The sequence below is a fragment of the Mesoplodon densirostris genome, chromosome 3 (assembly GCF_025265405.1).
Source record: "Mesoplodon densirostris isolate mMesDen1 chromosome 3, mMesDen1 primary haplotype, whole genome shotgun sequence".
Classification (NCBI taxonomy): Eukaryota; Metazoa; Chordata; class Mammalia; order Artiodactyla; family Ziphiidae; genus Mesoplodon; species Mesoplodon densirostris.
The window spans coordinates 147,870,411-147,897,645 of NC_082663.1; the positions used below are offsets into that span (position 1 = coordinate 147,870,411).

A 27,235-nucleotide genomic window follows, 5' to 3' on the forward strand; every position below is an offset into this window, starting at 1 on the left:
AAAACAAATCCACCAATGATAAGAAGTGCTAAAAACTATACTAAAAAAAACAAAGGACAGACAGAACCCTAGGACAAATGGTAAAGCTATACAGACAAAATTACACACAGAAGCATACACATACACACTCACAAAAAGAGAAAAAGGAAAAAATATATATATATCCTTGCTCCCAAAGTCCACTGCCTCAATTTTGGGATGATTCATTGTCTATTCAGGTATTCCACAGATGCAGGGTACATCAAGTTGACTGTGGAGATTTAATCTGCTGCTCCTGAGGCTGCTGGCAGAGATTTCCCTTTCTCTTCTTTGTTCGCAGAGCGCCTGGGGTTCAGCTTTGGATTTGGCCCCGCCACTGCGTGTAGATCGCCTGAGGGCATCTGTTCTTTGCTCAGACAGGACGGGGTTAAAGGGGCAGCTGATTCGGGGGCTCTGTCTCACTCAGGCGGGGGGGAGGGAGGGGCACGGAGTGCAGGGCGAGCCTGCGGCGGCAGAGACCGGCGTGACGTTGCACCAGCATGAGGTGCGCCGTGCGCTCTCCCGGGGAAGTTGTCCCTGGATCCCGGGACCCTGGCAGTAGCGGGCTGCACAGGCTCCCGGGAGGGGCGGTGTGGAGAGTGACCTGTGCTTGCACACAGGTCTCTTTACGGCTTCAGCAGCAGCCTTAGCGTCTCATGCCCGTCTCTGGGGTCCGCGCTGTTAGCCGCGGCTTGCGCCCGTCTCTGGAGCTCGTTTAGGCGGTGCTCTGAATCCCCTCTCCTTGCGCACCAGGAAACAATGGTCTCTTGCCTCTTCGGCAGGCCCAGACCTTTTCCCGGACTCCCTCCGGCCAGCCGTGGCGCACTAACCCCCTGCAGGCTGTGTTCACGCCGCCAACCCCAGTCCCCTCCCTGCGCTCCGACTGAAGCCCGAGCCTGAGCTCCCAGCCCCGCCTGCCCCGGCGGGTAAGCAGACAAGCCTCTCGGGCTGGTGAGTGCCGGTCGGCCCCGATCCTCTGTGCGGGAATCTCTCCGCTTTGCCCTCTGCACCCCTGTGGCTGCGCTCTCCTCCGTGGTTCCGAAGCTCCCCCCCTCCGCCACCCGCAGTCTCCGCCCGCGAAGGGGCTTCTAGTGTTTGGAAACCTTTCCTCCTTCACAGCTCCGTCCCACTGGTGCAGGTCCCGTCCCTATTCTTTTGTCTCTGTTTTTTCTTTTGCCCTACCCAGGTACGTGGGGAGTTTCTTGACTTTTGGGAGGTCTGAGGTCTTCTGCCAGTGTTCAGTGGGTGTTCTATAGGAGTTGTTCCACATGTAAATGTATTTCTGATGTATCGTATATGTGGGGAGGAAGGTGATCTCCGTGTCTTACTCCTCCGCCATCTTGAAGGTCTCAAAGGTATCATCTTTTAAGTGATACATTGCAATAAATGAGCAATTATAGCTTAAGATTCCAAACTTACCCTCCGTAATCCAATCATGAGATTCTAGACACCATCATCAGTTTAAAATGCAAACCTGATCAGTTACCTTACTTTTTAAAAAGTCTTAAATATCTTTTTAAAAAACTTTTAATTTTACATCGGAGTATAGTTGATTAACAATGATGTGTTAGTTTCAGGTGTACAGCAAAGTGATTCAGTTATACATATACATGTTTCTATTCTTTTTCAAATTCTTTTCCCATTTAGGTTGTTACATAATATTTGAGCAGAGTTCCCTGTGATATACAGTAAGTCCTTTTTGGTTATCCATTTTAAATATAACAGTGTACTTTTAACCTTTCATTTCTGTCTTCAGCAGATATTTACTCTGTTGTCCTATCATAATTATTAATACTGCCCTTTTCATTCCCCAGTATATTCCAGTTGAGAGGGACAATTATTTGGTCTCCCCTTTTATAGAGCACACACATTATGTGCAAACTCTGGGGTAAAATCTGTGATCCAGAAATAAACTAAAGAGACTCACTGCCCCTGTTGAAGTTAATCTTACTGAGAGGAAAGGGTTATAAAGAGCACACAGAATTTATAACATGCTATATAGAAATAACTTCTGTGATGAACCGCAAGGTTTTATCCAGCCAACAGCCATAGAATTAGAACAACGTGGCCTACATAATTTTAAATTGGGTAGAACACACATTGAGGAAAGTAAACACGAATAGAGGAAACTGTTTTTTAACCCTTTTACTTAATTGAAGAAATTTAATATTATCATTCCAAAATGTAGTCCCCATCAGAATGAAGCACAAGATATGTTATATCCTTTTCTTGTTTCTGAGCCTTGAAATAGTATTTTAACATTACAGCCCATCTAGTTCAAAAGTTAAATTTGATCTGTATCTAGATTTTATGAGATTTCCAGTAGTAAGAAAGATTCACACAAAGTATTTTTTAATCCTCTTTTATGGATGTCTATTCTAGAGTTTGACTCATTTTTTAGAGCAGTTTTAGCATTGTTTCATGACAGAATTACTGTTTGCATTTAATTGTATCAAAAGGAATAATTTCCCCCCTCATTGTGAAACTGCTCTCTCTTTTCTTTAAAAATAAAGCTATATATTTTGTTTTTGTTAGAGTGAAATTAAGCATTTAAGTGATTATGAAGATGTTGATTCCAGCAAAAGACTGGATTAAAACAGTAAGACAGTTCAAGAGCAAATATCCCAACAAAAGCACAGTGTGAACGATATTGAAAAACTCAGGACAGAGTTAAAGGAGAATTGGGATGTGATTAAAAGAGGGAGAAGAGGGAATTTGATGAGGAATTGATATCACAATGAAAATATACACAAGCATGTTCCAAAAGGATGAAAGATGTCAACCCACACATACAATTAACTCAACATTCTTTAAGCAAAGGAAATACATGGGAAACAATAATGAGCTACACTATGGTCTAAAAATCAGAGTGAATATCAAAGATTTTAGAAAATGCAAAGGCCAAATAAGCAAGAAAATGATAATTGGGGATGTCTAAACATAAATAAGATAGAGATCAACAGAGCACCATTTTTAAAGTGGTCAAAAGTCATATCAAATCAGAATTCTATACCCAGCATCAATATTGCCCCAAATTAAGATTCGTTAAAAATGTAAAGTAAAGCATTTCATTGTTAGTAGTCTTGAATTAGACAAAATACTAGAATGAGTTATGAAGTCCAAAGGAAAATATCTCAGATCAAAAGCCAGGAATGCAGGAGGAAATGAAGAGAAAAGGAAAGAATAATTTAGAAATAAATATAAGTGAAATTTGTTTCATAAAGCAATTCTGGAGCTCTCTCATGGAGATTAAAATACATGTAGAATTAAGATGCATGACAACAGTAACAGAAAAGTCAGGAAAGCTGAAATGGAATTGAAAGTGTTCTAAGGTATTAGCATTTTGGAGAGGTCGTAAGAGCAATTAACTGTATTAGTCTATATTAATTAAAGGAGTCAGAATGTGATCACTAAAGTAACCTCACAAGTTCTGTATATGACTGCAACTAGCAAGTTTATAGAGAGAAAATGTAAAAATAAAATAATTAAATTACAGTGAAATAAAGACAGTAAAGAGACTGTTTATGTCAGAGGGTAGGGAAGGAGTAATGGTTGAAATAATCTCAAATTTACCAGTAATTAGGTGAAATTTAAATGTACAAAATATTGAGTTCTTTTCAATGATTCTGTGATATAGACTTTATAGACTTGTTAGTAAATATTTTGGACATTCTTTTATTGATAAACATTTATACAAAATCTGTAGTTTTTTCTATGAAAACATAAGTTGTGTGGAAATTTTAGCATATAGAAACGTCCATAACTATTTTTGTAGAAGGTATCCATACTGAGGGAAAAAGGAAACATTAAATTTTTGATAGAAAGTACAAATAGCACCCCCATTCACAAATGTATTAAATTTTTTCATATAGTATTTCATATTATTCAATAGTGTCTAATATTGTCCATAGCCCCAAATTCTTGTGTTTGTGTGGAAAGATTTGGGAACTTCTCCAATGCCTCTGATCTGAGATAGAGTGTGTCCTCTGGATTGGGTTGTCTCCTGATTGGGTTGTCCACTCTCTTCCCCTATAAAAGGGGGAATCAGAGGCAGAAGTCACTGCACTTTCCAGCAAGACACAGGCTGTCTGCATCTCAAGGGTGGGTCCAAGGACAGCTCTCGGAAGATGGGGGAACCTGAATGGACCAGTTTTCCAAGCCAGCCTCTTCTGGTGAGTGTGGAATCCATCTGATAGCAAGAGTGTACATTAGGATGCTTTTTTCTTCTGTAAAATCTAATTTAGCTCTAAAAACAAGAAGGTATCTCATTGAAAGTTATTTCCCAGGTGTTAATGTTTCTTAAGAAATAGTCAAGATTGTGTATATTTTTGTATATGAAGATCTTTTTGGATAATAGATGAAATGTGTGTGTGTGTGTGTGTTTGTGTGTTTTAACCAAAATCACTAGGTAGTGGAAGTAGTATTTGGCTCTAGAATGTTTAAATCGTTCTCCTCTATGGACAATTATTTGCCCACAATGTGTTTGGTCTTTTTTTCTTTAAAAAAAATTCTGTTTTCTGCTTCAAATAGGGCTCTCCAGTTTCTTTGTCATCCATCATTGTAGTTAATTTCTTTTTTCTACTCTCCCTTCTTACTTCTATTCCTCCCTATCCCTCTCTTTCCCTCTCTGTCTTTGTGTTGGCCTTGCTGTTTATAATAGCACCTAATTATACCTAAAGCTATTACTAGACATTCCTTAGTCTATAACCCTTTTCTCTCATCAAGATTAAAATAATCTAGGGCAATGACTTTGTTAAGTTAAATTCCGAGTAGTGTGTTTTAGTACACAACTTGGCATATAACAGCTGCTCTATAAATAGGCAGATCAAGTCATTTTTCTATCAAACATTTCATTACATTTTGAGTAATGAAAGGGGTAGTATTCATTATAATGTCAGGACAACAGGAATAAAGTGAGTTTTATGTTTTCCCTTTAAAAAAATATCTTCAAACACAGAAATGTGAGATTTAAAAGGAAAGGTGCACTGATTAGGTTCACAGTTGAAACAGATTATTGTGAGGAGACTTATAATGGATCACAGAGAGAAAGGATTGAAATCTTAGTGACAATTGATTGCAGTCCACCACAAAACAAACTAACTCATTTTATAATTATAGTTGTGTGCATTTATTAGAAAAATTTGGAAAGTAGTTTTTGGAGTTTGCATAACTTCTCTTAAAAAAGATATCTGAGCACCCTGGAAAGCCAAAGCACTAAATGACTATATCAGTGGAAGTATTAAAATTCTTATTATCCTCTCTTCATTGAGTACCCAACTTAGTGAGAAAAGCAATCTCAAATAAGTAGATAATATTCCACATAAAATTAAAATTTTAAAAATTTATGCAGAGAAAATGTAAGATTAATTTTGATATGGCAAAAGGAAAGGTCATTCTGTGGCATTTTGTAGGTCAAATTGAAAGGTGCTCAAGAATTATTCAAAAGTTGGGAACCTTCAGGTGGATTCAGGAGGGCAAATGGTTGGCTAATTGGTATAAGAATGTGGGGTGGTAGGGCGTCCAGAATGCCATTCAGGGGCAAATGCTGTATTAGTTCCAACAAGTGAGTTTGTGGAGACATTGAGATAAGGATGAACTATTTGGGGAATTGGCTGGTTCAACTTGGGACCTGGTCACAGTGAGTTGAGTCATGGATATTATCACTGATGTGGTGGGTAGGCAGATGGATATTTGGGTCTTAGAGTTGAAGCCAGATCGGTGAATCTGTGAGCATTTCTAGTTCATTAATGGTATTTGAAGGCAGGGGAATGGATGGCATTGCCTAGAAGAAGGTTTGGATGTAGAACAGATGTGAGAGCAGGACCGACTTCTAAGAAGCATCAATTGTTGTGTTGAGATAGCAGAGAGAGGAGTAGGAGGAGGGGAGGATGGGAGTCAGGGAGTAAAAATTGTTATTTACAGGGCTTCCCTGGTGGCGCAGTGGTTGAGAGTCCGCCTGCCGATGCAGGGGACACGGGTTCGTGCCCCGGTCTGGGAAGGTCCCACACGCCGTGGAGCGGCTGGGCCCGTGAGCCATGGCCGCTGAGCCTGCGCGTCCGGAGCCTTTGCTCCGCAATGGGAGAGGCCACAACAGTGAGAGGCCCGCGTACCGCAAAAAAAAAAAAAAAAAAAAAAAAAGTTTAATGTCTTGGTATTCAAAGAACCCTGTGATCTTTTTGTCCAGATAATGTTGGATTAGGGGGTACCAGCATGTGCGGAGTTGACAGTACAGAGATGGTAAGAGGAAAACCTCCTCAAGGGAGGATGGTGGAGGGGAAAGTCTGGAATTGGTACTGGGTAATGACCTGGAGCTTTCTGTCTTTGACTCCTATCTGTTTGATGTCCCAGGCTTCAGTTCTCAGTGTGTGGTGCCGGTACTAGCAGCATTAGCATCAGTTGGAATCACCTAGAAACGCAATTTCTTGTCCTCACCCCAGACTTACTTGCATTGAGATCCAGAAATCTGGGTTCTAACAACCCTCTGAAAGACTGTGATGCAGAGTAAATTGAGATTCATTTCTCTAGGGAGAGAGGAGTGGTTATCCAAACGAGCTGAGAACATTCTCCATGACCGGCAGTGGTTTCATCTCCCACTTTATTCAAATGTTACATTTCATTTTGTTTTCACAGGGGAAGCTCAAAAGAAATATGATGGCTGAGACGTTGGAGAAGAAAAGACAAGACCATTTAGCCAAGGCCAAGCAGAGACGTCGTGACAGAACTGCACTTCCTATGAGGCTGACCAGCTGCATTTTCAAGAGGCAAGTCACAAAGATAACTTCTCATCCTGACAAGGCGGTCAGGCGCCGTCGATGCGAGGGGAACTTGGAGAAGCCCCAGCAAGTCTGTGCATTCAGGAGACTGCAGGGGCTCCAGGTCTACAGCCCTGAAGGAGAATCTTTCAGCACGTTGGACAGCGCAATTATTTTCGGAGTAATTGCCCCGCGTGATGCAGGTGAATCCCTGGGCCGTGCTGGTGACGGGTCTCTGCACACCAGCCCTGAAGCCATCACTACCCAGTCTTCAGACGGGGCAGAGATGATCCCAGGATTGGGTCTCTTCCTCCCACAGACCCTCTGCAGGCAACGAGTAACATATGCAGATATTCGCCGACAGTCTCGGAAAGTGAAAAGAGCAAGGGAGAGACTGGGTATGGCCTTGAGGGCAGACAGGCTTGCCAGGGAGACAGAGAGAGCCAGGAGCCCTGAGAACTAGGTGAAAAATGGATAAGGCTGTCCTGAAGAAGCCGAGTGCTGCGGCCCCTGGGAAGTGGTTCACTGCAGGACAGCCCTCCGTTCTACTTGCCTCTTTAAGTGTCAACCATGTTTCTGGACTGAGATGCTTTGTTAGATTAACATTGTACTCTGTTAAACTCTTGGTAGGCAAAAATGACAAGAGTAAACGTTTTTCTGAGTAAGAGATTGGGTTTCATGTGACAAGAAAAATGATTTTTCCTTATCTTTGTACACTTCAATCTCTGTCAGGATTTCTCTATTGAATTCTACAGAGGTAATGTAGTCTGGGGGGATTATTTAATGTTTTTTGTTATAATATTTTCTTACATTGCTTACACTTAAGCAAGAAATGATACCTACTCTAGAGATTATTTTTTAATATTAATGTTATAAAATTTTATTAAGCTTGCTTTCTACTTCTCATTTTAACACCTTTTTTTTGTAATTGTGTCAAATCCTAAATCAGACATAAGACTTTTTAAAAACATCTTTATTGGAGTATAATTGCTTTACAATGGTGTGTTAGTTTCTGCTGTACAACAAAGTGAATCAGCCATACGCATACATATATCCCCATATCCCCTCCCTGTTGCATCTCCCTCCCACCTTCCCTATCCCACCCCTCTAGGTGGACACAAAGCACCGAGCTTATCTCCCTGCACTATGCGGCTGCCTCCCACTAGCCGTCTATTTTACGTTTGGTAGTGTATATATGTCCATGCCACTCTCTCACTTTGTCCCAGCTTACCCTTCCCATGCCCCATGTCCTCAAGTCCATTCTCTAGTAGGTATGCGTCTTTATTCCCATCCTGCCCCTAGGTTCTTCATGACCATTTTTTTTTTTTAGATTCCATATATATGTGTTAACATACGGTATTTGTTTTTCTCTTTATGACTTACTTCACTCTGTATGACAGACTCTAGGTCCATCCACCTCACTACAAGTAACTCAATTTCGTTTCTTTTATGGCGGAGTAATATTCCATTGTATATATGTGCCACATCTTCTTTATCTATTCAACTGTTGATGGACACTTAGGTTGCTTCCATGTCCTGGCTATTGTAAATAGAGCTGCAATGAACATTGTGGCACATGACTCTTTTTGAATTATGGTTTTCTCAGGGTATATGCCCAGTAGTGGGATTGCTGGGTCGTATGGTAGTTCTATTTTTAGTTTTTTCAGGAACCTCCATACTGTTCTCCATAGTGGCTGTATCAATTTACATTCCCACCAACAGTGCAAAGGGTTCCCTTTTCTCCACACCCTCTCCAGCATTTATTGTTTGTAGATTTTTTGATGATGTCCATTCTGACCAGTGTGAAGTGATATCTCATTGCAGTTTTGATCTGCATTTCTCTAATTATTAATGATGTTGAGCATTCTTTCATGTGTTTGTTGGCAATCTGTATATATTCTTTGGAGAAATGTCTATTTAGGTCTTCTACCCATTTTTGGATTGGGTTGTTTAGTTTTTTGATATTATGCTGCATGAGCTGCTTGTAAGTTTTGGAGATTAATCCTTTGTCAGTTGCTTCATTTGCAAACATTTTTATGTACTCTTTTTAAATGTACTTTTTTTTTTTTTTTTTTTTTTTTTTTTTGCGGTATGCGGGCCTCTCACTGTTGTGGCCTCCCCCATTGCGGAGCACAGGCTCCGGACGCGCAGGCTCAGCGGCCATGGCTCACGGGCGCAGCCGCTCCGCGGCATATGGGATCCTCCCAGACCGGGGCACGAACCCGTATCCCCTGCATCGGCAGGCGGACTCTCAACCACTTGCACCACCAGGGAGGCCCTAAATGTACTTTTTAAAGGTTCATTTTTTTCCCTAGAACTTGATTTTGAAAATATTATTGATGAGTTTGCTTCTAGTAAAACAAAGAAAGTAAAATTTTCAAAATTCTGGTTGAGTTATAAATAAAATATTTAAATTTAAAATGATATTTTACATTCTAATATCCTTACATTTCAACTTTTCAATTTTTTTTCAACTAGTTTAATGATCTGGGGTGGGAAGTCACATTGTCAGTGGTCAATAAATATTTCTTGACTGGATGGATTTGTATTTTGTGGGGGGGGACACCATAAATTATTTGGATTGTAAGAGGACAATGTTATTGCACTTTATGGGATTTAAGAACTATGCAGGTTTTATCCTAAGTCTCTTTTCTCCCTTTAGTGGAGGCATATGAGACATGGGGGTGAAGAAATACACCAAGCTTGATGTTTATAGTAAGAAAAAATCCTATTGTGGAGATCATAACTTTACCCACTTACTTTAGAAATATAGGATTCCTGAAGGTGACTGTATTTTAGACCAACATGTAATACTGTTGCAGAAACAGATAAAGCCTTGCACAGATCTTCTTCAGAAAGAGCTTTAATTCAACCATTATAGATTTATAAGTCCTAATAACTAAGAGGAAATGGAGATCCAATCTTTCTCTTTGTCTATTTCAAGTTGTTGCAATCAAATGCAAAAGGTTGACAACCCATTGGCTACTATATCAGTTGGGGCAATTGCCAAAAGTAATGTTTCATAGCAAACCACTCATGAAACTAAGTGTCTGAAAAAAATGAGGCTTGATTGTTGCTGCTGAGTCTGTGGGTTGGTTGGGGCAGTGTGCTGATCTTGGCTGGGCTCACTCATATGATCACAGTCAGCTACAAGTTGGCTAGGTGGCTGATTATGGAAAACCTCAGCTGGTATAATAGGATGACTAAACTCTCTTCCATATGTTTCTCACATACGTCCAGCAGGTTACCCTGGGCATATTCTCATGGCAGAGGCAGGGATGCAAAATCAAGCAAGATTAATCACATAAAGGGCAAAAAGGATGACACTCACTTTTGAAACCTATGAGTCACACTTGCTAATATTCCTTTGGCCAAAGCAAGTCTCAAAGCCAAGTCTGAGTCAGAGTGGGAAGGAGTTACAAAGTCGCAGGGAAGGGGTGTGGAGACATGGAGACCCATCTTGAGGCCACTGATGCAATCAATCTACCTATATTGGCTAAAGGTAAGAGCTGTGCAGTCTCATTTCAATATCCCTTAGAACTGTCACCTCTGTACTGAACACTCTGGATAAGCCAAGCATTGAAGACCTACCTATCATAAATGAACCCTTGTTTGTAAACATGTGTCAGCCCCCTCCCAAGTTGTGGCTGCCACAAATGACAAAAACCAAGCCTCTGACAACCAAGTTTAATGTTGCTATCAAATTGTCCAACACATGATTATTACTGAGCCAATTGAATCTTAAGTGGTAAGTTGATTCAAAGTAAATATTTAGTCTCTTCTCTGTGTCCCCAAGAATTCCTGAGGTCAAAGGAAGAGAAGGCGAGGGGCCAGGGGTCTGGAAGAGGAGCTCTATTATCAAGAGCTGAAAGCCAAGCTCAGCCACCTACACCTGTGTAACGCTGAGAAAGGTACTTAAGCTCTCTGGATCTCAGGTTCCTCAGCTTCAAAATGGAGAGAATTCATTCATTCCCTCATTCATTCAACATATTTATGGAGAACCTACTAAATACAATTCTCTGTATGGATGGAGTTCAGAGTTTGTTGGAGACACCCCCAAAAAAGGGAAATTATAGTACAGGGCTAGAAAGCATGAAGTTGTAAAAAAAAATTAATAAACAGAAAGCTAAAGTAAATAGAGTTGGGAGGCAAGAAAAGGGAGTTCTCAAGTCCTGTGTTGATAGCAGAGCCCAAGAAGAAGAAAGACTTCTTTTCTTTCCTGGCAAGGACTCAGCCAATAAAAGCCTTGGACTCTTTGTTTACTATAGCCCTCTTAACTTCCTTTTCCTCTCTTTAAAAGAGTTCTCTTTCCCTTGCCGTACAAGAACTTGCTTGTGGCTCACCACATGTTGCATGTTGCAGACCCTGAATTGTAATTCTCCACTGATACCAAATAAACCCATTTTTGCTGGAGAAATATCTGACAGTCCATTTGTTTCAGCTCAACAAAGCCTTAGGAGGCACACAGAGATAATATCTAATCCTACTTCAAGAGATTCAAAGAATAATATAATATAGTAAATCAACTATACTTCACTTTTTTAAAAAAGAGAGATTCAAAGAATGTTTCCTAGTGGAAGTGATGACTAAGCTGAGACTCAAAGAGAGGATAACAATGAATCAGATTTTGAGGAAAAATGTCATAGGAAGAGGGAATGGCAGGTGTAAATTCCCAAAATAAATGTTTCCTTTCTGGGTTTAAAGACGAGCTGAGCTATCAGTATGGCAAACAGAAGAATATTCTAGAACATTCATGAGTCCAACACAAACCCCCTGGGGATCTCATTAAAATGCAGGCTCTCTGTGCTCTAGAGCCCATGAGCCACAACTACTGAGCCCACACGCCACAACTACTGAAGCCCACGTGCCCTAGAGCCCACGTGCTGCAACTACTGAGTCCATGTCCTGCAACTACTGAAGCCCGCGTGCCTAGAGCCCATGCTCCACAACAAGAGAAGCCACTGCAATGAGAAGACTGTGCACCACAATGAAAAGTAGCCCCCACTCACCGCAACAAGAGAAAGGCCGTGCACAGCAATGAAGACCCAATACAGCCAAAAAATGAATAAATAAAACAAAATAAAAAGTAAAAAAATGCAGGCTCTGGTTCAGCAGATTTGGGGTGGCACCTGATATCCTACTTTTCTAACAAGGTGAGGCTGATTTTTCTGGTCCATGGACCACACTTTGATTAGGGAGGTATTAGAGTGGCCACAGAGGGGAGATCTACATGTTGAATTTTCACTTCCTTCTTTTTTTCTCAATTGAAATATAGTTGACTTACAGTATTGTGTTACTTTCAGGTGTACAGCATCGTAATTTGATATTTTTATAGATTATACTCTAAAGTTATCATAAAATATTGACTATATTCACTCTGCTGAACCTTACATTTTTGTCACTTATTTATTTTACACCTAGAAGTTTGTACCTCTTAATTCCCTTTGACTGCTCCTACTTACCAACATAACTCTTTTAAGTGTTTCTGCCTATAAGTGTGTGTGCTTTATTTATCCCCTGAGGCTCTCCTTACAATTTTACTGTTCATTTCTATAAAAGCAGGAGGGTTCTTTGTTGAAAGGTAAGCTAGTCAGTCAGAGGGCACATCATTTATTGAGGGCTACTCTCTGTGTCAAGCATGTGATAGATGCTGGAGAGGCACTCATGAAGCCACACATCAATGGACTTAGGACAAAACAAAATGGTAGCCAGAAGTTCTTGGTCCCGCCATTGCACTGCGATCTGTTTTCTCCGCAAAACTCTGGAAAGTCAAAGAGTTGCAGAGCGCAGAAGATAAAATGGTAAGCTGGAACAGGAACTCTTGTTTCTCAGCAGGACATGAAGCCATGGGAAGACCATCCCACATATCCGTCCATGATCCGAATTTCCCAGAGAGTTCTGGTGCTGGCAGGATCCTGCATTTCCATATTAAGCCAAGAAGAGAAGATTTCTGAGGAAGCTCCTGCAGGCACCTGCTTTCTTGAAATGTTGTTTCATAGTGTATTTGAAAGAAAGAAAGGACTTTAACCCTGTGAGAGAAATTAGAATCAGAAACAGTGGCAGTATTAGTACAAGCGTGAGTCCAGGGATCAGATCTATGTGGGCATGGGTCTTATAAATACAGACAGAGATACATATGGCAATAAAAACTAGAAGGATAAACATTTAAATGTTAACAGTGATTACACCTAGGGTGGCAGGCACTGTTGGCAGACTCAAAAGCTATTCTCAACCTCTTCACTATTGATATTCCCATTCTAGAAGCTAGAAAGCAGAATACTTGTTTTTTCAAATTCCTTTGTAACTATGAGTGGTCATGTGATGCAGTTCTGGCCAATTAGATGAAAGGGAAATCTGCTAAGGGGCTTCTGGAAAAGCTTTTGTTTCCTGTTAAAGGGAGAAGGTTGAAAGGAGAGTTTACCACTCTGCCCCATCCCTCTCCTTCCTGCCTTGAACGTGGTCACAATGTCTGGAGTTATGGCAACCATCTTGCAACCATGAAAATAATTGATGAAAAGCCAACATGTTGTCAGTGGAATGGAAATCTAGGGAGAGCTTAGATCCTTAACAACACCACTAAGCAACAGAACCAATACCAGCAACACCTAACTCTGGACTTCTATTCTTGCAAGAAAAAGAATTTCATATTTATTTAAGCCACTGGATCTTAGTTACTTGTGCTTGGAATACATCAGTGAAAAAAAATAAGACCTTCTAGAGGGGGATGGAAGACCATAAAAATTAAATGAGATGAACAAGGAAATTATAGTGTTAGAAAGTAGAAAGCATGGAAAAGAAAATCAAGACAAGGTGCGTGGAGGAAGCATGAACACCAGGGTAGGGGAATAGGAGGCTGTGCAAAATACAGTTGTCAGAGGAAATTTCATTGATAAGAAATGACTGGAACAAAGATTTGAAGGACAAGAGGGAAGTGAGGGAGTTGTCCATGCAGGTATCAGGACAAAAACATTCAAGACATTCAAGAGCATTCAGTTCAAGGTTCCTAAGGAGGAAATGAGCCTGGCATGTTTGAAGAATCTTGAACAGGCCAGTGAGGGTGGAGCAGTGTGAAGTGAGAGGTCAATTAATAGAAGACAAGGTCAAAAAGGAAAAGAGAGTCAGATCAGACAAGGCCTTGTGGGCCACCAGGAGGACTTTGACTTTTACTCTAAGGTGGGAGCCATGGAGTGCTGTAGGCAGAGAAATAATGTGACCTGACTCAGGGATTCATGAATGCCCTCTGAGTTTGGCTTTACTCTGAGTAAGGTGGGAGCCATGGAGTGTTGTAGGCAGAGAAGGAATGTGACCTGACTCAGGGGTTCACGAGTGCCCTCTGGCTGCTGTAGGGAGAATAGACCAAAGGTAGGGCAGGGAAAAGGCAAGAGAGGCAGCAGGAAGGACACTTTTGAGGCTATTTACATCATCCTGGCTAGAGACTTGGACTTGGACCACAGTGGAAGGAATGAAGGGAAAGAGAAGCGATCAGACTCTGGATCCATTTTGAGAAAGAGTCATCAGGATTTTCTGATGAATCAGAGATGGAAGAGAGTGAGAAGAAAAGCAGAGTCAAGGTTAACTTCACACCTTCACTCCCGAGCAATAGAAAAATAGAAGACCCTATGTGGAAATGAGAGGTAGAGGAATCAGAAGCTCATTTGGAACATGTTACATCTGCAACATCTATTAGACATCTAAGTGGGGGCATTTGGTAGGTGGCAGGTTATACGAGTCTAGAATTCAGGAGAGGGGGCTAAACTTCACATTATTTATAATATGGGGGTCATTGCTAATAGATGGTGTTTGTAGCCATGAGACTGGATGAGATCCATTGTGTAGGAGAAAATGTGTGCTTTGAACAAAAATGATGCATTGTTAGAGGATACCCCTTTGGGTATTATCTGATCTATGGTGGAGTTATTTTACAATTCTGTAAATTTTAAATAACTGACAGTGATGGAAAATAATCTCATAGAAAAATCTGTTTTTCCTTTACTTGCACTCTCATTTCAATATTATTGAGATTATATATGTATTTAATTCACATATATTAACACATAAGTAATACACATATATGAATTTTAAATATATTATATATGTCTGTATATTTATAATTATATGTATGATTATATTATATAATATTAATAATTATATAATGGCTGTATATTTATAATTATGTATAAAATACAATTATGTATAAAATACATTTATGTATAATTATGTATAATTTATAAATATTATATATGAAATTTATATATAATATATATTTATATATTATATAATATAAATTTTATATATTATAATGTGAATAATTATATATGTCTGTATATTTGCAATTATATGTATAATTATATAATATATAATTATATGTTCATATATTACATATAATTATAAATGAGGAAAACAGGCAGATGTTATAATTGGTTCAAAAGAGAACACAAAGAACATACATATATATAAAGTAATAATATTATGTATTATGTATACATTGTGAATATTGTATACATTATATGTGTGCTATGTATATGTGTACATTATATACATTGTACACATTATATGTATGATGTAATACACATACACGTCTGTTCTTTGCGTTCTCTTGTGAACCAGTTATAACATCTGCTGCTTCCCTCACTGATTAATGAGCAGAATAAAATCCTTGACATATGCTTATTTTATATCTGTGAGTCATAATTTTATCTTTTTTAGTTTGCATAGCTACTGAGGGGCAGAGCTGGCATTTAAACCCAGGCAGTCAGGCTCCCAAACCCCCACCCTTAAACCCCAAACTTTATCAAATGAGTTAATACCCGTGTCTGTGTTTAGCTCACAGTAGGTACTCAACATACAGTGCTGTCTAGTATTGCTAAGAAGCAGACATTCTGTCTGACCAGAACCTGCATACAACATGCAGACTCTTACCGTTTTGGAAGTGGAGGGAACGGATGACAGTACGATCCCTGAGGTCTCAGACTGGGAGCTGGGTTTGGTCTTCCTGGTCATGCATCTTCTGTATTCTTCCCGTACCTGAAGGTGGAGACACATCATGGGGAGATGAATCACTCTTAGGTGCAGGGGCATGTGTGGGCAAAGGCATGAGCCCTGGAAGGAGGGGAACTGGGAGGGCAGCAGCTACATACCTGGCGGTTGAGCAGACAATGAATGAGAAAGATGAAGGCTCCTTGCAGGCTGTTGATGATGGTGAACAAGTAAGCCATGATATTGGCCATGGGTCCAATCTGGAAAATGCCTAACACCCAGGAACACCCCAAGATGAAGATCTGGGCAAAAGCTTTGAATGTCAGTAACCTGGAGGGGAAGATTTGCAGAGGATAATGTTCTAGGAGGTGGCTGTTGTCCTCATGGGCCACCACTCTCCCAGGTTTAGCCTGAGGCTGCCACCATGTGACCCGTTACCTGGATGAGAATAAACGTGGAACAGAGGCTCCAAGCCTAGAGGTAGGAAAATCAATTCCTACAGACATTGAAAAGGCAATTGGCCTACAGATACACATGGACACAAAGATGTGTGGACACATGTATTTAATGCAATATTGTCTGTAGTAATAAAAGGCTAGAAGGCACTATTTACAATAGACAAGACATGGAAACAACCTAAATGTCCATCAACAGATAAAGAAGATGTGGTTTCTGTATATATATATATATATATATATATATATTTATTTATTTATTTATACACAATATATATATCACATATATATTGTATATATATGTATATATGCGTGTATATATGTGCAAATTTCTATGTATATATATTTATACACACACACAATGGAATATTTACTCAACCATTAAAAAGAATGAAATAATGCCATTTTTATCATATTAAGTATGAAAAAGTATGTAAGTCAGAAAGAGAAAGACAAATACCATATTATATCACTTACGTGTGGAATCTAAAATATGACACAAATGAACTTATCTACAAAACAGAAACAGACTCACAGACATAGAGAACAGACATGTGGTTGCCAAAGCGGGGGACGGGGGAAGGATGGATTTGGAGTTTGGGATTAGCAGATGCAAACTATTATATATAGAATGGATAAACAACAAGGTCCTACTGTATAGCACAGGGAACTATATTCAATATCCTGTGATAAACCACAATGTAAAAGAATATGAAAAAAAATATATATATATATACTACTAAGTCACTTTGCTGTACAGCAGAAATTAACACAACAATGTAAATCAACCATACATCAATAAAAAAAGTTTTAAAGGCTAGAAGGACCTACCTGTCCAAGAATTTGGGACACATTAAGTGAACCGTGAAGCCATCATATGAAATACTATGAAGCCTTCCTTTTTATTGGAGGCAAAACTCACATACCATAAGATTAACCATTTTGGCCACTGAAAGTGTGCAACTCAGTGGCATTGAGCACATTCACAACGTACAAACATCATCACCATCCAGTTCCAAGACATTTTTATCACCCCAAAAAGAAACTATGTACCTATCAAGCAGCCATTCCCTATTTACTTATCCCCCAACTAAAACAACCCAAATGTCCATCAACAGATGAATGGATGCACACAATGTGGTCCATCCATATAGTGGAATATTATTCAGTCATAAAAAGTAATGAAGCAGGGGGCTTCCCTGGTGGCGCAGTGGTTGAGAGTCCGCCTGCCGATGAAGGGGACGTGGGTTTGTGCCCCAGTCCAGGAAGATCCCACATGCCACGGAGTGGCTGGGCCCATGAGCCATGGCCGCTGAGCCTGTGCATCCGCAGCCTGTGCTCCACAACGGGAGAGGCCACAACAGTGAGAGGCCCACATACCACAAAAATACACAAAAAAACAAAAAAAAAGTAATGAAGCACTGACACTCGCTACAACGTGGATGAACGTTGAAAACATGTTGCTCAGTGAGAGAAGCCAGACACAAAAGGCCACATAGTGTATGATTCAATTGATAAGAAATGTCCAGAATAGACAAATCTATAGATATAAAGAGTAGATTATAAAAACATTTTTTAAATGAGATGAGAGTCACAATGTACCAGAGTGGATAAGGATACAGGCTCTGGGTCAGACTGCCCACAAATAAATTCTGACTGATCCATTCACTAACTTTATGGTCTTTGTAAGTTACTTAACTTCATTGTGCCTTAGTTTCCTCAAACTGATATAGAGATAATAATACAATACCTATACAGAGATATTGCTTGCTCTACAGATTAAATAATGAGATGGGAAGACACTAAGGGTGCTTAGAACAGTGTCTGGCACAAAATAAATATTTTCATTAGTTGTTTTTTGTTTGTTTGTTTGTTTTTATTTTTTGGCCATGCCATGTGGCTTGCAGGATCTTAGTTCCCCAATCAGGAATGGAACCCGTGCCCCCTGCAATGGAAGCATAGAGTCCTAACCACTGGACCACCAGAGAATTCCCTTTTTTTAGTTGTTTTTAACCTTAAGTATTGATATGATGTAAGGTACATAATATGTGGAAAACACAAAGTACAGAATAATACGTACAGTATCCTATCATTTATGTAATGGATATATAAGTATAGAATATTCTGGAATGAAGGTCAACTTAAGTGATAATGGTTGCTTAGGGTAGGAGGGATCTGGGGACCCAGGGGGTCAGGGGAGAGATAGAGAATGACTTTATATGTGTTCCCTTTTTCACTACTTAATTTTTCTTACCATTGTATGTATTAACTTTGTTTCAACTTTTTGCACTAACTTTTAAAAAATAACTTTAAAAAATATTCAAGAGGAGTGAGGGATTGGACACTGACAGGAAAATAAGTAAAGGATGTCATCAGTTTATTGGTGATAAAAGCTAGACAATGTCTGGTTTTAGTAGGTTCTTAAAATGAACTTTAGTTGAATGATGAAGTTAAGAAAACAAATGGCCTATAAGAATATGAAAAAGTCCCACATCTGTAAGATAAAATATATATATATGAAACTAAAATAATGAGATTGTAAATTTCATATATTAATTCAGGAAAACAATAAAAATGATAAACACTAGTGTTGGCAAAGCTGCAGGTAAACAAGCACTATTGTAAATGGAAACATGTTCTGGAAAACGATTTGCAATATATATTAACAGTGTTACAATCCAACCTACTCTGACTCAGGCAATTTCATGCCTATTATTGTATTTTTTTGAATTTTATTTAATTTATTTTTTTATACAGCAGGTTCTTATTTGTTATCTATTTTATACACATCAGTGTATACATGTCAATCCCAATCTCCCAATTCATCCCACCACCATCCCGCCCCCACACTTTCTACCCTTGGTGTCCATATGTTTGTGCTCTGCATCTGTGTCTCTATTTCTGCCTTGCAAACTGGTTCATCTGTACCATTTTTCTAGATTCCATTATATATGCATTAATATACGATATTTGTTTTTCTCTTTCTGACTTACTTCACTCTGTATGACAGTCTCTAGGTCCATCCACGTCTCTACAAATTACCCAGTTTCATTCCTTTTTATGGCTGAGTAATATTTCATTGTATATATGTACCACATCTTCTTTATCCATTCATCTATCGATGGAGATTTAGGTTGCTTCCGTGACCTGGCTATTGTAAATAGTGCTGCAATGAACATTGGGATGCATGACTCTTTTTGAATTATGGTTTTCTCTGGGTATATGACCAGTAGTGGGATTGCTGGGTCATATGGTAATTCTATTTTTAGTTTTGTAAGGGACCTCCATACTGTTCTCCATACTATTATTGTATTTCATAACAACAGATGTGTAAGAAGATTTGCCTACAAGGATATTTCAAGATAGGATTGTTTATAATCGTAAAAAAAAAAGAAAGAAAGGAAAAAAAAAGAAACAACTTAAATGTCCATAAATAAGGGATGATTTGAATAAATTGTGCTAGGTCTTTACACTGAAACACTATATATAAAAAAAAGATATTGTCAACAATTTCTAATTAAATAAAAAAATATTCATTACATGTTGTTAAGAGAAAAATGGTTAGACAAATAAAATAGTATGATTCTGGTTTTGTAAATATGTACATATAAGTATGCACAGTAGAAGAATTAGAGAATATTTTAATAGTTCTAATACAGGAAACACTCACTCCTCCTAGGAACTGTACTAAATGCTTCATAAGCCACATGAAATGGTCAGTGTTAGCATCCCCATTCTACAGATGAGGAAACTGAGTTTCAGAGAGGTTATGTAACTTGCCTAAGGTCACACAGCTTTTAAGTGGCAGTGCTGAGGTTTGAGACAGTCTGATCTAGACACTGTGCTATTCCATTTGGGGCACAGGACCAGGCTTACAAAAGGTACTCAATGAACATTTGGGGAAAGAAGGAAAGGAGACTAGAAGAGGAGGGGAAAGGAAGGATGGACTGTACCTGGTATCTTTGAGCTTGGAGACTTCAGAGCTGACACTAGAAATCTTCTGCCTCAGGATCCACAGTGTCCCAGTCAGGAGGATGGAATTGATCTACAGAGTCAAGCAGAAGGGATGGAGAGATTGGATATACAAAAGGATGATGACCAGACCACCTATAAAAATAGAACTCTGACCCACAGTCTACAGTAACCACTGTAGGATGCCACACAATAACTGACCCCAAATGACCAGGACTTGACTAATAATTGACAGCCTCCCTCATTTCTGCCCCTGCTTCCTATTTAGGGCCAAAAGGAGAAAGCCAGTATGTAACCCTAACCAATCCCATAGAATGCCTTGCTTTTAGTTAGCCTACCCATAGGGTCCCCATGCCTACAGCCTCCAAGCAGGGCACACATGAAGCATTCCCTTTTTTCCTCTATAAAGCTTTCCTACTCATCTGCCTGCTTTTTAGTCTCTGACCAATGCAAGCGATTTGACAATGCAAGTGGTTGACTCCCTTACCATAACAATCTCCTAGTAAACAGCCTTTGCTTGCTCTTGGTTTATTTCCACTGGATGCATCTGGGAAGTTAGTATCAAGACCAGTGCCCCATCATGGGTTGAATTGTGTCTTCCCACACACAAAAAATAAGACATGTTGAAGCCCTAACCCCCAAGACCTCAGAATGCTACCGTATTTGGATATAGGGGCTTTACAGAGATGATCAAATTAAAATGCAGTCATTAGGGTGGGCCCTAATCCAATATGACTGGTGTCCTTATAAAAAGGGGAAATTTGGACATAGAGACAGACATGCACAGAGGGAAGACAATGTGAAGAGATACAGGGAGAAGACAGACATCTGCGAGCCAAGGAATGCCTGAGACTACCAGAATTTGGAGAGTAGACTGGAACAGATTCTTCCCTAGAGCCTTCAGATGGAGCATGGCCTGCTGACCCCTTGATTTCAGACTTCTAGCCTCCAGAACTGTGAGTCAATAAAATTCAGTTGTTCTAAGCTACCCAGCTTGTGATACTTTGTTATGGCAGCCCTAGGAAACTAATACATGGACCCCCAAAACCTGATAGAAGTAAGCAAAACCCCTCTGGAGGAATAAAACCTCAAGAATTCCCAAGATTTAGATCAGTCAAATATGAGCTCACAATTAACAATTACAAATGACTCAAGGAAACAAGCCACCATGAGTGAGAGTCAGAAGACTCTCATCTTGCAGGACTGTAGAATCTAGATTGGAGGCAAGGAAGCAAGGAGAGGGTACTCAACCTCCCCAGTCTTCCCAGAGAGTAGAATGGTGGCTCCCAGGGGATGGGGAGATGTTGGTCTAAGGGTACAAAATTTCAGTTATGCAAGGTAAGTTCTAGAGATGTAATGTACAACATGGTGACTTCTGTTACAATACTGTATTATATACTTGAAATTTGCTAGAAGGGTAGCTCTTACGGGTTCTCACAACAAAGAAAGAAAAGGGAAAAAATGGTAAGTATGTGAGGTGATGGATTTGTTAATTAGGTTGATTGTGGTGATCATTTCACAGTGTATACATATGTCAAAACATCAAGTTGCACACCTTAAATATATATAGTTTTTGTCGATTAAACCCCCATAAAACTTTTTTTAAATCTCCATGGGGCTTCCCTGGTGGCGCAGTAGTTAAGAATCCACCTGCCAATGCAGGGGACACAGGAGCCCTTGTCCAGGAAAATCCCACATGCCGCGGAGCAACTAAGCCCATGCTCCACAACTACAGAGCCTGTGCTCTAGAGCCCGCGAGCCACAACTACTGAGCCCGTGTGCCACAACTACTGAAGCCAATGCGCCTAGAGCCCGTGCTCTGAAACATGAGAAGCCACCGCAATGAGAAGCCCATGCACCACAACAAAGAGTAGCCCTCACTCGCCACAACTAAAGAAAGCCTGCATGCAGTAGCAAAGACCCAACACAGCAATAAATAAATAAATAAATAAATAAATAAATAATCTTCAGGCTTCCCTTTGCCTCTTTCCCACCATTTCCTTATCCAACCCTCCCCCCACCCCCCGCCACCAACCAATTGCTCTTAATTTCTTCTACCTTTTCTCTTATTCAACATCTGTACTCAGAAGAGATCAATAGACCCATTCTTACTGAAATACAAAGGGTTGATAAGACTGTGGTCCCTTCCAGGGGATTTGCATGCTGGCATTAAAAAAAATATATTACAGGGCTTCCCTGTTGGCGCAGTGGTTGAGAGTCTGCCTGCTAATGCAGGGGACACGGGATCGTGCCCCGGTCCGGGAAGATCCCATGTGCCGCGGAGCGGCTAGGCCCGTGAGCCATGGCCGCTGAGCCTGCGCGTCCGGAGCCTGTGCTCCGCAACGGGAGAGGCCACAACAGCGAGAGGTCCGCGTACCGAAAAAAAAAAAATTACAAATCAAAGAAATTACATTCTAACTTGGAAATCTCAGGAATCAAGGATCAGAATGGAGCACGTGTTTGAGGAATAAGTGACCAGAGCTTTGCAACATCCACTGGCACTTCTTGATCCGTTGGGTCTCCTTGATCCTCCTCCAAAACACACTGCAACAAGCAATCAGCTTACCACTATAATTGTGCACACTGGCCCCAGGAAACTCCAGATAAACCCTGTTTCTGTATTCAGCCAGCAGCTATGGAGAAAAACAAGAGTCAGTGATTGTCTCAGAGTTCTGACCCTAAAATAATCAAGTTTGGCCAACCAGATATTCTCTCCCTGGAATGTAAGTCACCAGTGGTAGAGTGATCAAAAGGCAAGAAAATGTTTGCATCATGAGAAAATGCTTCCCATATCCTTTCAAGGATAAATACTTCAGTAAATACGGGCCAATTTCCTCATTAGCATCTGCATTTCTGCCTGAGGGCATCAGACTAAAAGCTTTAGAAAATTCGTTCCCCCAGGGAGCAGCCCTCAACCAGTGGCTGATGGGAGGTAGCTGGATAAATATGCCAGCTCCCTCACCTCGTGGGTGGGATAACTGTGGTATGTGCCCTACACAGTCCCACAGAGGTGCCTACTGGGATTGAGCCCCAGTTACCTACAGCAGGACCTGCTCAGGAATGCACCCTGTATTTCCTCCTTCTCTTCCCTGTCTCACTTCCCCACTCCCTAGTGTCTCCTGAGATCATTTCAAATCCTTGCCAATGCTACTCCTCTCTTCCAAAACTTTCTGTAGTTCCTACTACCTAGAAGGTATTCACCAAATTCCATGCCCCCCCCCCAAATTCCTCTTCTTCCAATCCAATCCATATATTTTCCAAATACAGCTTGAGCTCTCCCTTAGGCAAGATTTGTCCTCACTTACGTGTACATTTCAGTAGAGCTTTCAAGGCTCATTCAAAATCTACCTCCTCCAGGAAGGCTTCCATGAACTTTCCAGCTCCCATATGCCCTCATCCTTCTCTGGTCTGTGTCAGGGCTTATACTACCCACACCAACATCAGGCACTTCATCATGGTGGCCTTGCATTGTCACCACTATCTCCTGACAAGATAGTCAGACCTCACAGACATAAAAAACAAACTTATGGTTTCCAAAGGTGAAAAGAGGAGAGGGATAAATTTGGAATTTGGGATTAATAGATACACACTACTATATATAAAATAGATAAACAACAAGGACCTATTGCATAGCATAGGGAACTATATTCAATATCTTGTAATAACCTATAATGAAAAGAATCTGAAAAAGAATATATGTAAATATTGTTACGTATAACTGAATCAGTTTGCTGTACACCTGAATCATTGTAAATCAATTATATTTCAAAAAACATAAATAAATGAATGTTTTTTTAAAAGGCAGTCAGACCTGAACTCAACTTGGACACTTACTAGATATGTGACCCTGGGCAAATCCTGCAACTGTGCTGAGCCTCAGTTTCTTCTGTAGCTACCATTTATTAAGCTGTTACTTTAGTCACTGTTGGTCTTGGGGCCGCCATGTACCGCAGCACAGGTTGTGCACTGCACAAATCTAGAGGGCAGTATTAACACTGTAGTGTCATTGAATGGTGTTGCTGTATGCAGTGGAAACATAGGAATTTTGTTGAGAAATACTAGAGATAATATATATTTGTAAAGCATACAGGATTTAGATTATGAAGGGCACTCCTTTAACATGAATTCCATTCCCTCACCCCTTATCTCATGACCTCACCTGAAGTATAAGCCATCAGCACGCAGGGAGGAAAGCTAGACACTTAATCCCTCAAACACAGCTCAGCAAAGTGCCTATAGCACCAGGGTGATAAACACGGGCCCTGGGATTGGAAAGACCCAGATTCAAGTCCTCACCTTGCTACTTTTTCACTGTGTGATAGTGAGAAAGTCTTTTCACCCTTCTGAGGCTCACTTTCCTCATCTGTAAATTACAATAACAAGGTCCATCCTAGGATGAAATGAAGTAACTCACTGAATTACAGTCTCTACCCTATCCACATACTACTTGTCCTGTCACTTACCTAATTTTTTCCCTCAAAATTGACTCAACTTTTTACTTATACAGTGGAATCATGTCTATACAAAGGAATCATGTCTGTGAAATCATGAGTTTGATATGCCAGCAATTTTTTTCTAATGCCCTACAAAATAAATATAAAAATATTGTTTAATTAGGGCTTACTAGCATACTACCTAAAATCTTCTCACATAGAATCATGTGATAAACCTACCTCACTTTATTTATTTATTTATTTATTTATTTTGCGGTATGCGGGGCTCTCACTGTTGTGGCCTCTCCCGTTGTGGAGCACAGGCTCCGGATGTGCAGGCTCAGCGGCCATGGCTCACGGGCCTAGCCGCTCCGCGGCACATGGGATCTTCCCGGACCAGGGCACGAACCCGCGTCCCCTGCATCGGCAGGCGGACTCTCAACCACTGCGCCACCAGGGAAGCCCCTTACCTCACTTTAAAACAGTCCATGGCAATAATGATGGTGGTAAAAATAACATATATAATGCTTTACACTGTGCCCAACACTGTCTAAATGTTTTGCAAATAATAACTCACTTAACACTCACAACAACACTATGATACAGGCATTGTCATTAGCTTGCATTTAATAGATAAAGAAATGAAAGCATACAGAGTTTAAGTAACTTGCTCAAGGTAACACGGTGGTGGAGCAAGGATTCAGACCCAAGCAGGTTGGCTCCAGAGTCCACGAATTGAAACCTGTGCAATCAAGTTCATTGTTCACATTGCCATCATCCACTGATACTATAGTGCAAACAATGGCTCCTGGATTTGTGCAATGCACAACCTGTGCTACTGTATATGGCAGCCCTGAGACCAACAGTACATAAAGTAAGAGCTCAATAAATGGGAGTCACAACTACTGCTCCTGTTATTGCTCTTCCTGAGTTCATATAATTATCATCATGGGATACTTAATAATAATAATAATAATAATTTTCAGGGAGAGAGAAGGATGTCACTTACCGATTATACATCCCATAACCTTGTGGTTGTATGATGGCGGACACAGCCACCACCAGCGCCGGGAGCCCATAGCCAAAGGCACAGAGATACCGCATCTTGATGTTTCGAGAGCTGAAGTAATTCACCACTTTCAGGTTCCTGGCCATAAGGAAGAGCATCACAGCCTCCACCAGCATCCAGAAGAAGCAAGCGAGGAAAAGGTAGTGCAGAAAGCCCGCGATGATGGCGCAGCCCACCTGCAGGGAAGAATCAGGCATGTTCAGGATCCCCTACTCCAGAGAGCAGGTTCAGCGGAAGAGGGCAAAGGAGAAGCTACTTTGATTGGAGATCCCCAAACACGGCCCCTTCATTCATTCCACAAGTACTTATTCTTCACCAAGGTGGCCCCATCATTTTGGTAGGGTAACCAATCATCCAGCTTTGCCTGGTTTTCTCAGGACATATAACTTTCAGTGCTAAAACTGGGAGAGTTTGGGGGAAAACAGATATATGATCACCCTTCTTTAGGGGATGGTTGAAGATATGGGGGAGGGGAAGGGGTCCACAAACTACAGCCATGGGTTGGCTGCCTGTTTTGTAAATAACATTTCATTGACATACAGCCACCCCCATTTATGTATTCTCTATGGCTGTTTTCACACTAAAACAGAAGAGCTGAATAGTCACAGCAGAGACCATAGTATCTGCAAAGCCAAAAATATTTATATCTGCCACTTTACAGGAAAAGTTGGCCCACCCCTGGTCACGCGATGAGAGTGAGGTGTGCTACTAGCCTTTAGTTCTCAAGGGGTCTGGAAAGCGAAACATCCCGCAATGAGAGGGGTAGTTCTGCATCAAGAATGGTCACCCCACCTGAAATGTCAGTAGCGCTCCCTTTGGAAAAACCCTGAGAGCCTACTGTTTCTGGCACAGTTACTGGGGGTAAATTGGCTAAAAGTTCTTGTTCTCATGGGGCACATGGTCTCGTGGGAGAGGTAGATACACAATAAGTAAAATAACCCCCAAAATCAATATGGTTTCAAATAGGTGCTGAGAAAGGAAGCAAAATAGAGGGATAAGAAGTAGAATTTCTCAGCTGTGGATACAACTAGAGATTATCATACTAAGTGAAGTAAGTCAGAAAGAGAAAGGCAAATACCATATGTTATCACTTATATGTGGAATCTAAAATATGGCACAAATTAACCTATCTACGAAACAGAAACAGACTCATAGACATAGAGAACAGACTTGTGGTTGCCAAGGGGGAAGGGGGGAGGAAGAGGGATGGACTAGGAGTTTGGGGTTGGTAGATACAAACTATTACAGATAGAATGGATAAACAACAAGGTCCTACTGTATAGCACAGGGAACTCTGTTGAATATACTGTGATAAACCATAATGGAAAAGAATATAAAAAAGAATGTATATATGTGTATAACTGAGTCACTTTGCAGTACAGCAGAGATTGGCACAACATTGTAAATCAACTATATTTCAATTAAAAAAAAAGAATTTCTCCACTGTAGCATTACTGATATTTGTAACACTACTGCCAGATTATTTTCTGCTGGGGGCAGGGGGGCGGCTGTCCTGTGCATTGTAAGGTGTTTAGCAGCATCCCTGGCCTCCACCCATTA

General features: G+C 40.4%; 2 protein-coding genes across 2 annotated transcripts in view; one reads left to right on the forward strand and one right to left on the reverse strand.

The window, feature by feature from the left end:
• Positions 1-6,228: 6,228 nt before the first annotated feature.
• On the forward strand, positions 6,229-7,233 carry LOC132486950 (putative methyl-CpG-binding domain protein 3-like 3). Its single transcript, XM_060094488.1, has 2 exons — positions 6,229-6,255; positions 6,649-7,233. The coding sequence occupies exons 1-2, from the start codon at positions 6,229-6,231 to the stop codon at positions 7,231-7,233; spliced, it is 612 nt and encodes a 203-aa protein (XP_059950471.1).
• Positions 7,234-13,127: 5,894 nt separating this feature from the next.
• ADGRE1 (adhesion G protein-coupled receptor E1) overlaps positions 13,128-27,235 on the reverse strand; it is a 47,443-nt gene continuing 33,335 nt past the window's right edge. The window contains exons 17-22 of the mRNA XM_060094489.1: positions 25,616-25,851; positions 22,740-22,806; positions 20,155-20,246; positions 15,908-16,076; positions 15,690-15,794; positions 13,128-13,157 (exon numbers count right to left, since the gene is read on the reverse strand). Of these exons, the coding sequence (XP_059950472.1) occupies positions 13,128-13,157; positions 15,690-15,794; positions 15,908-16,076; positions 20,155-20,246; positions 22,740-22,806; positions 25,616-25,851 (699 nt within the window). The remainder of the gene's footprint in view (positions 13,158-15,689; positions 15,795-15,907; positions 16,077-20,154; positions 20,247-22,739; positions 22,807-25,615; positions 25,852-27,235) is intronic.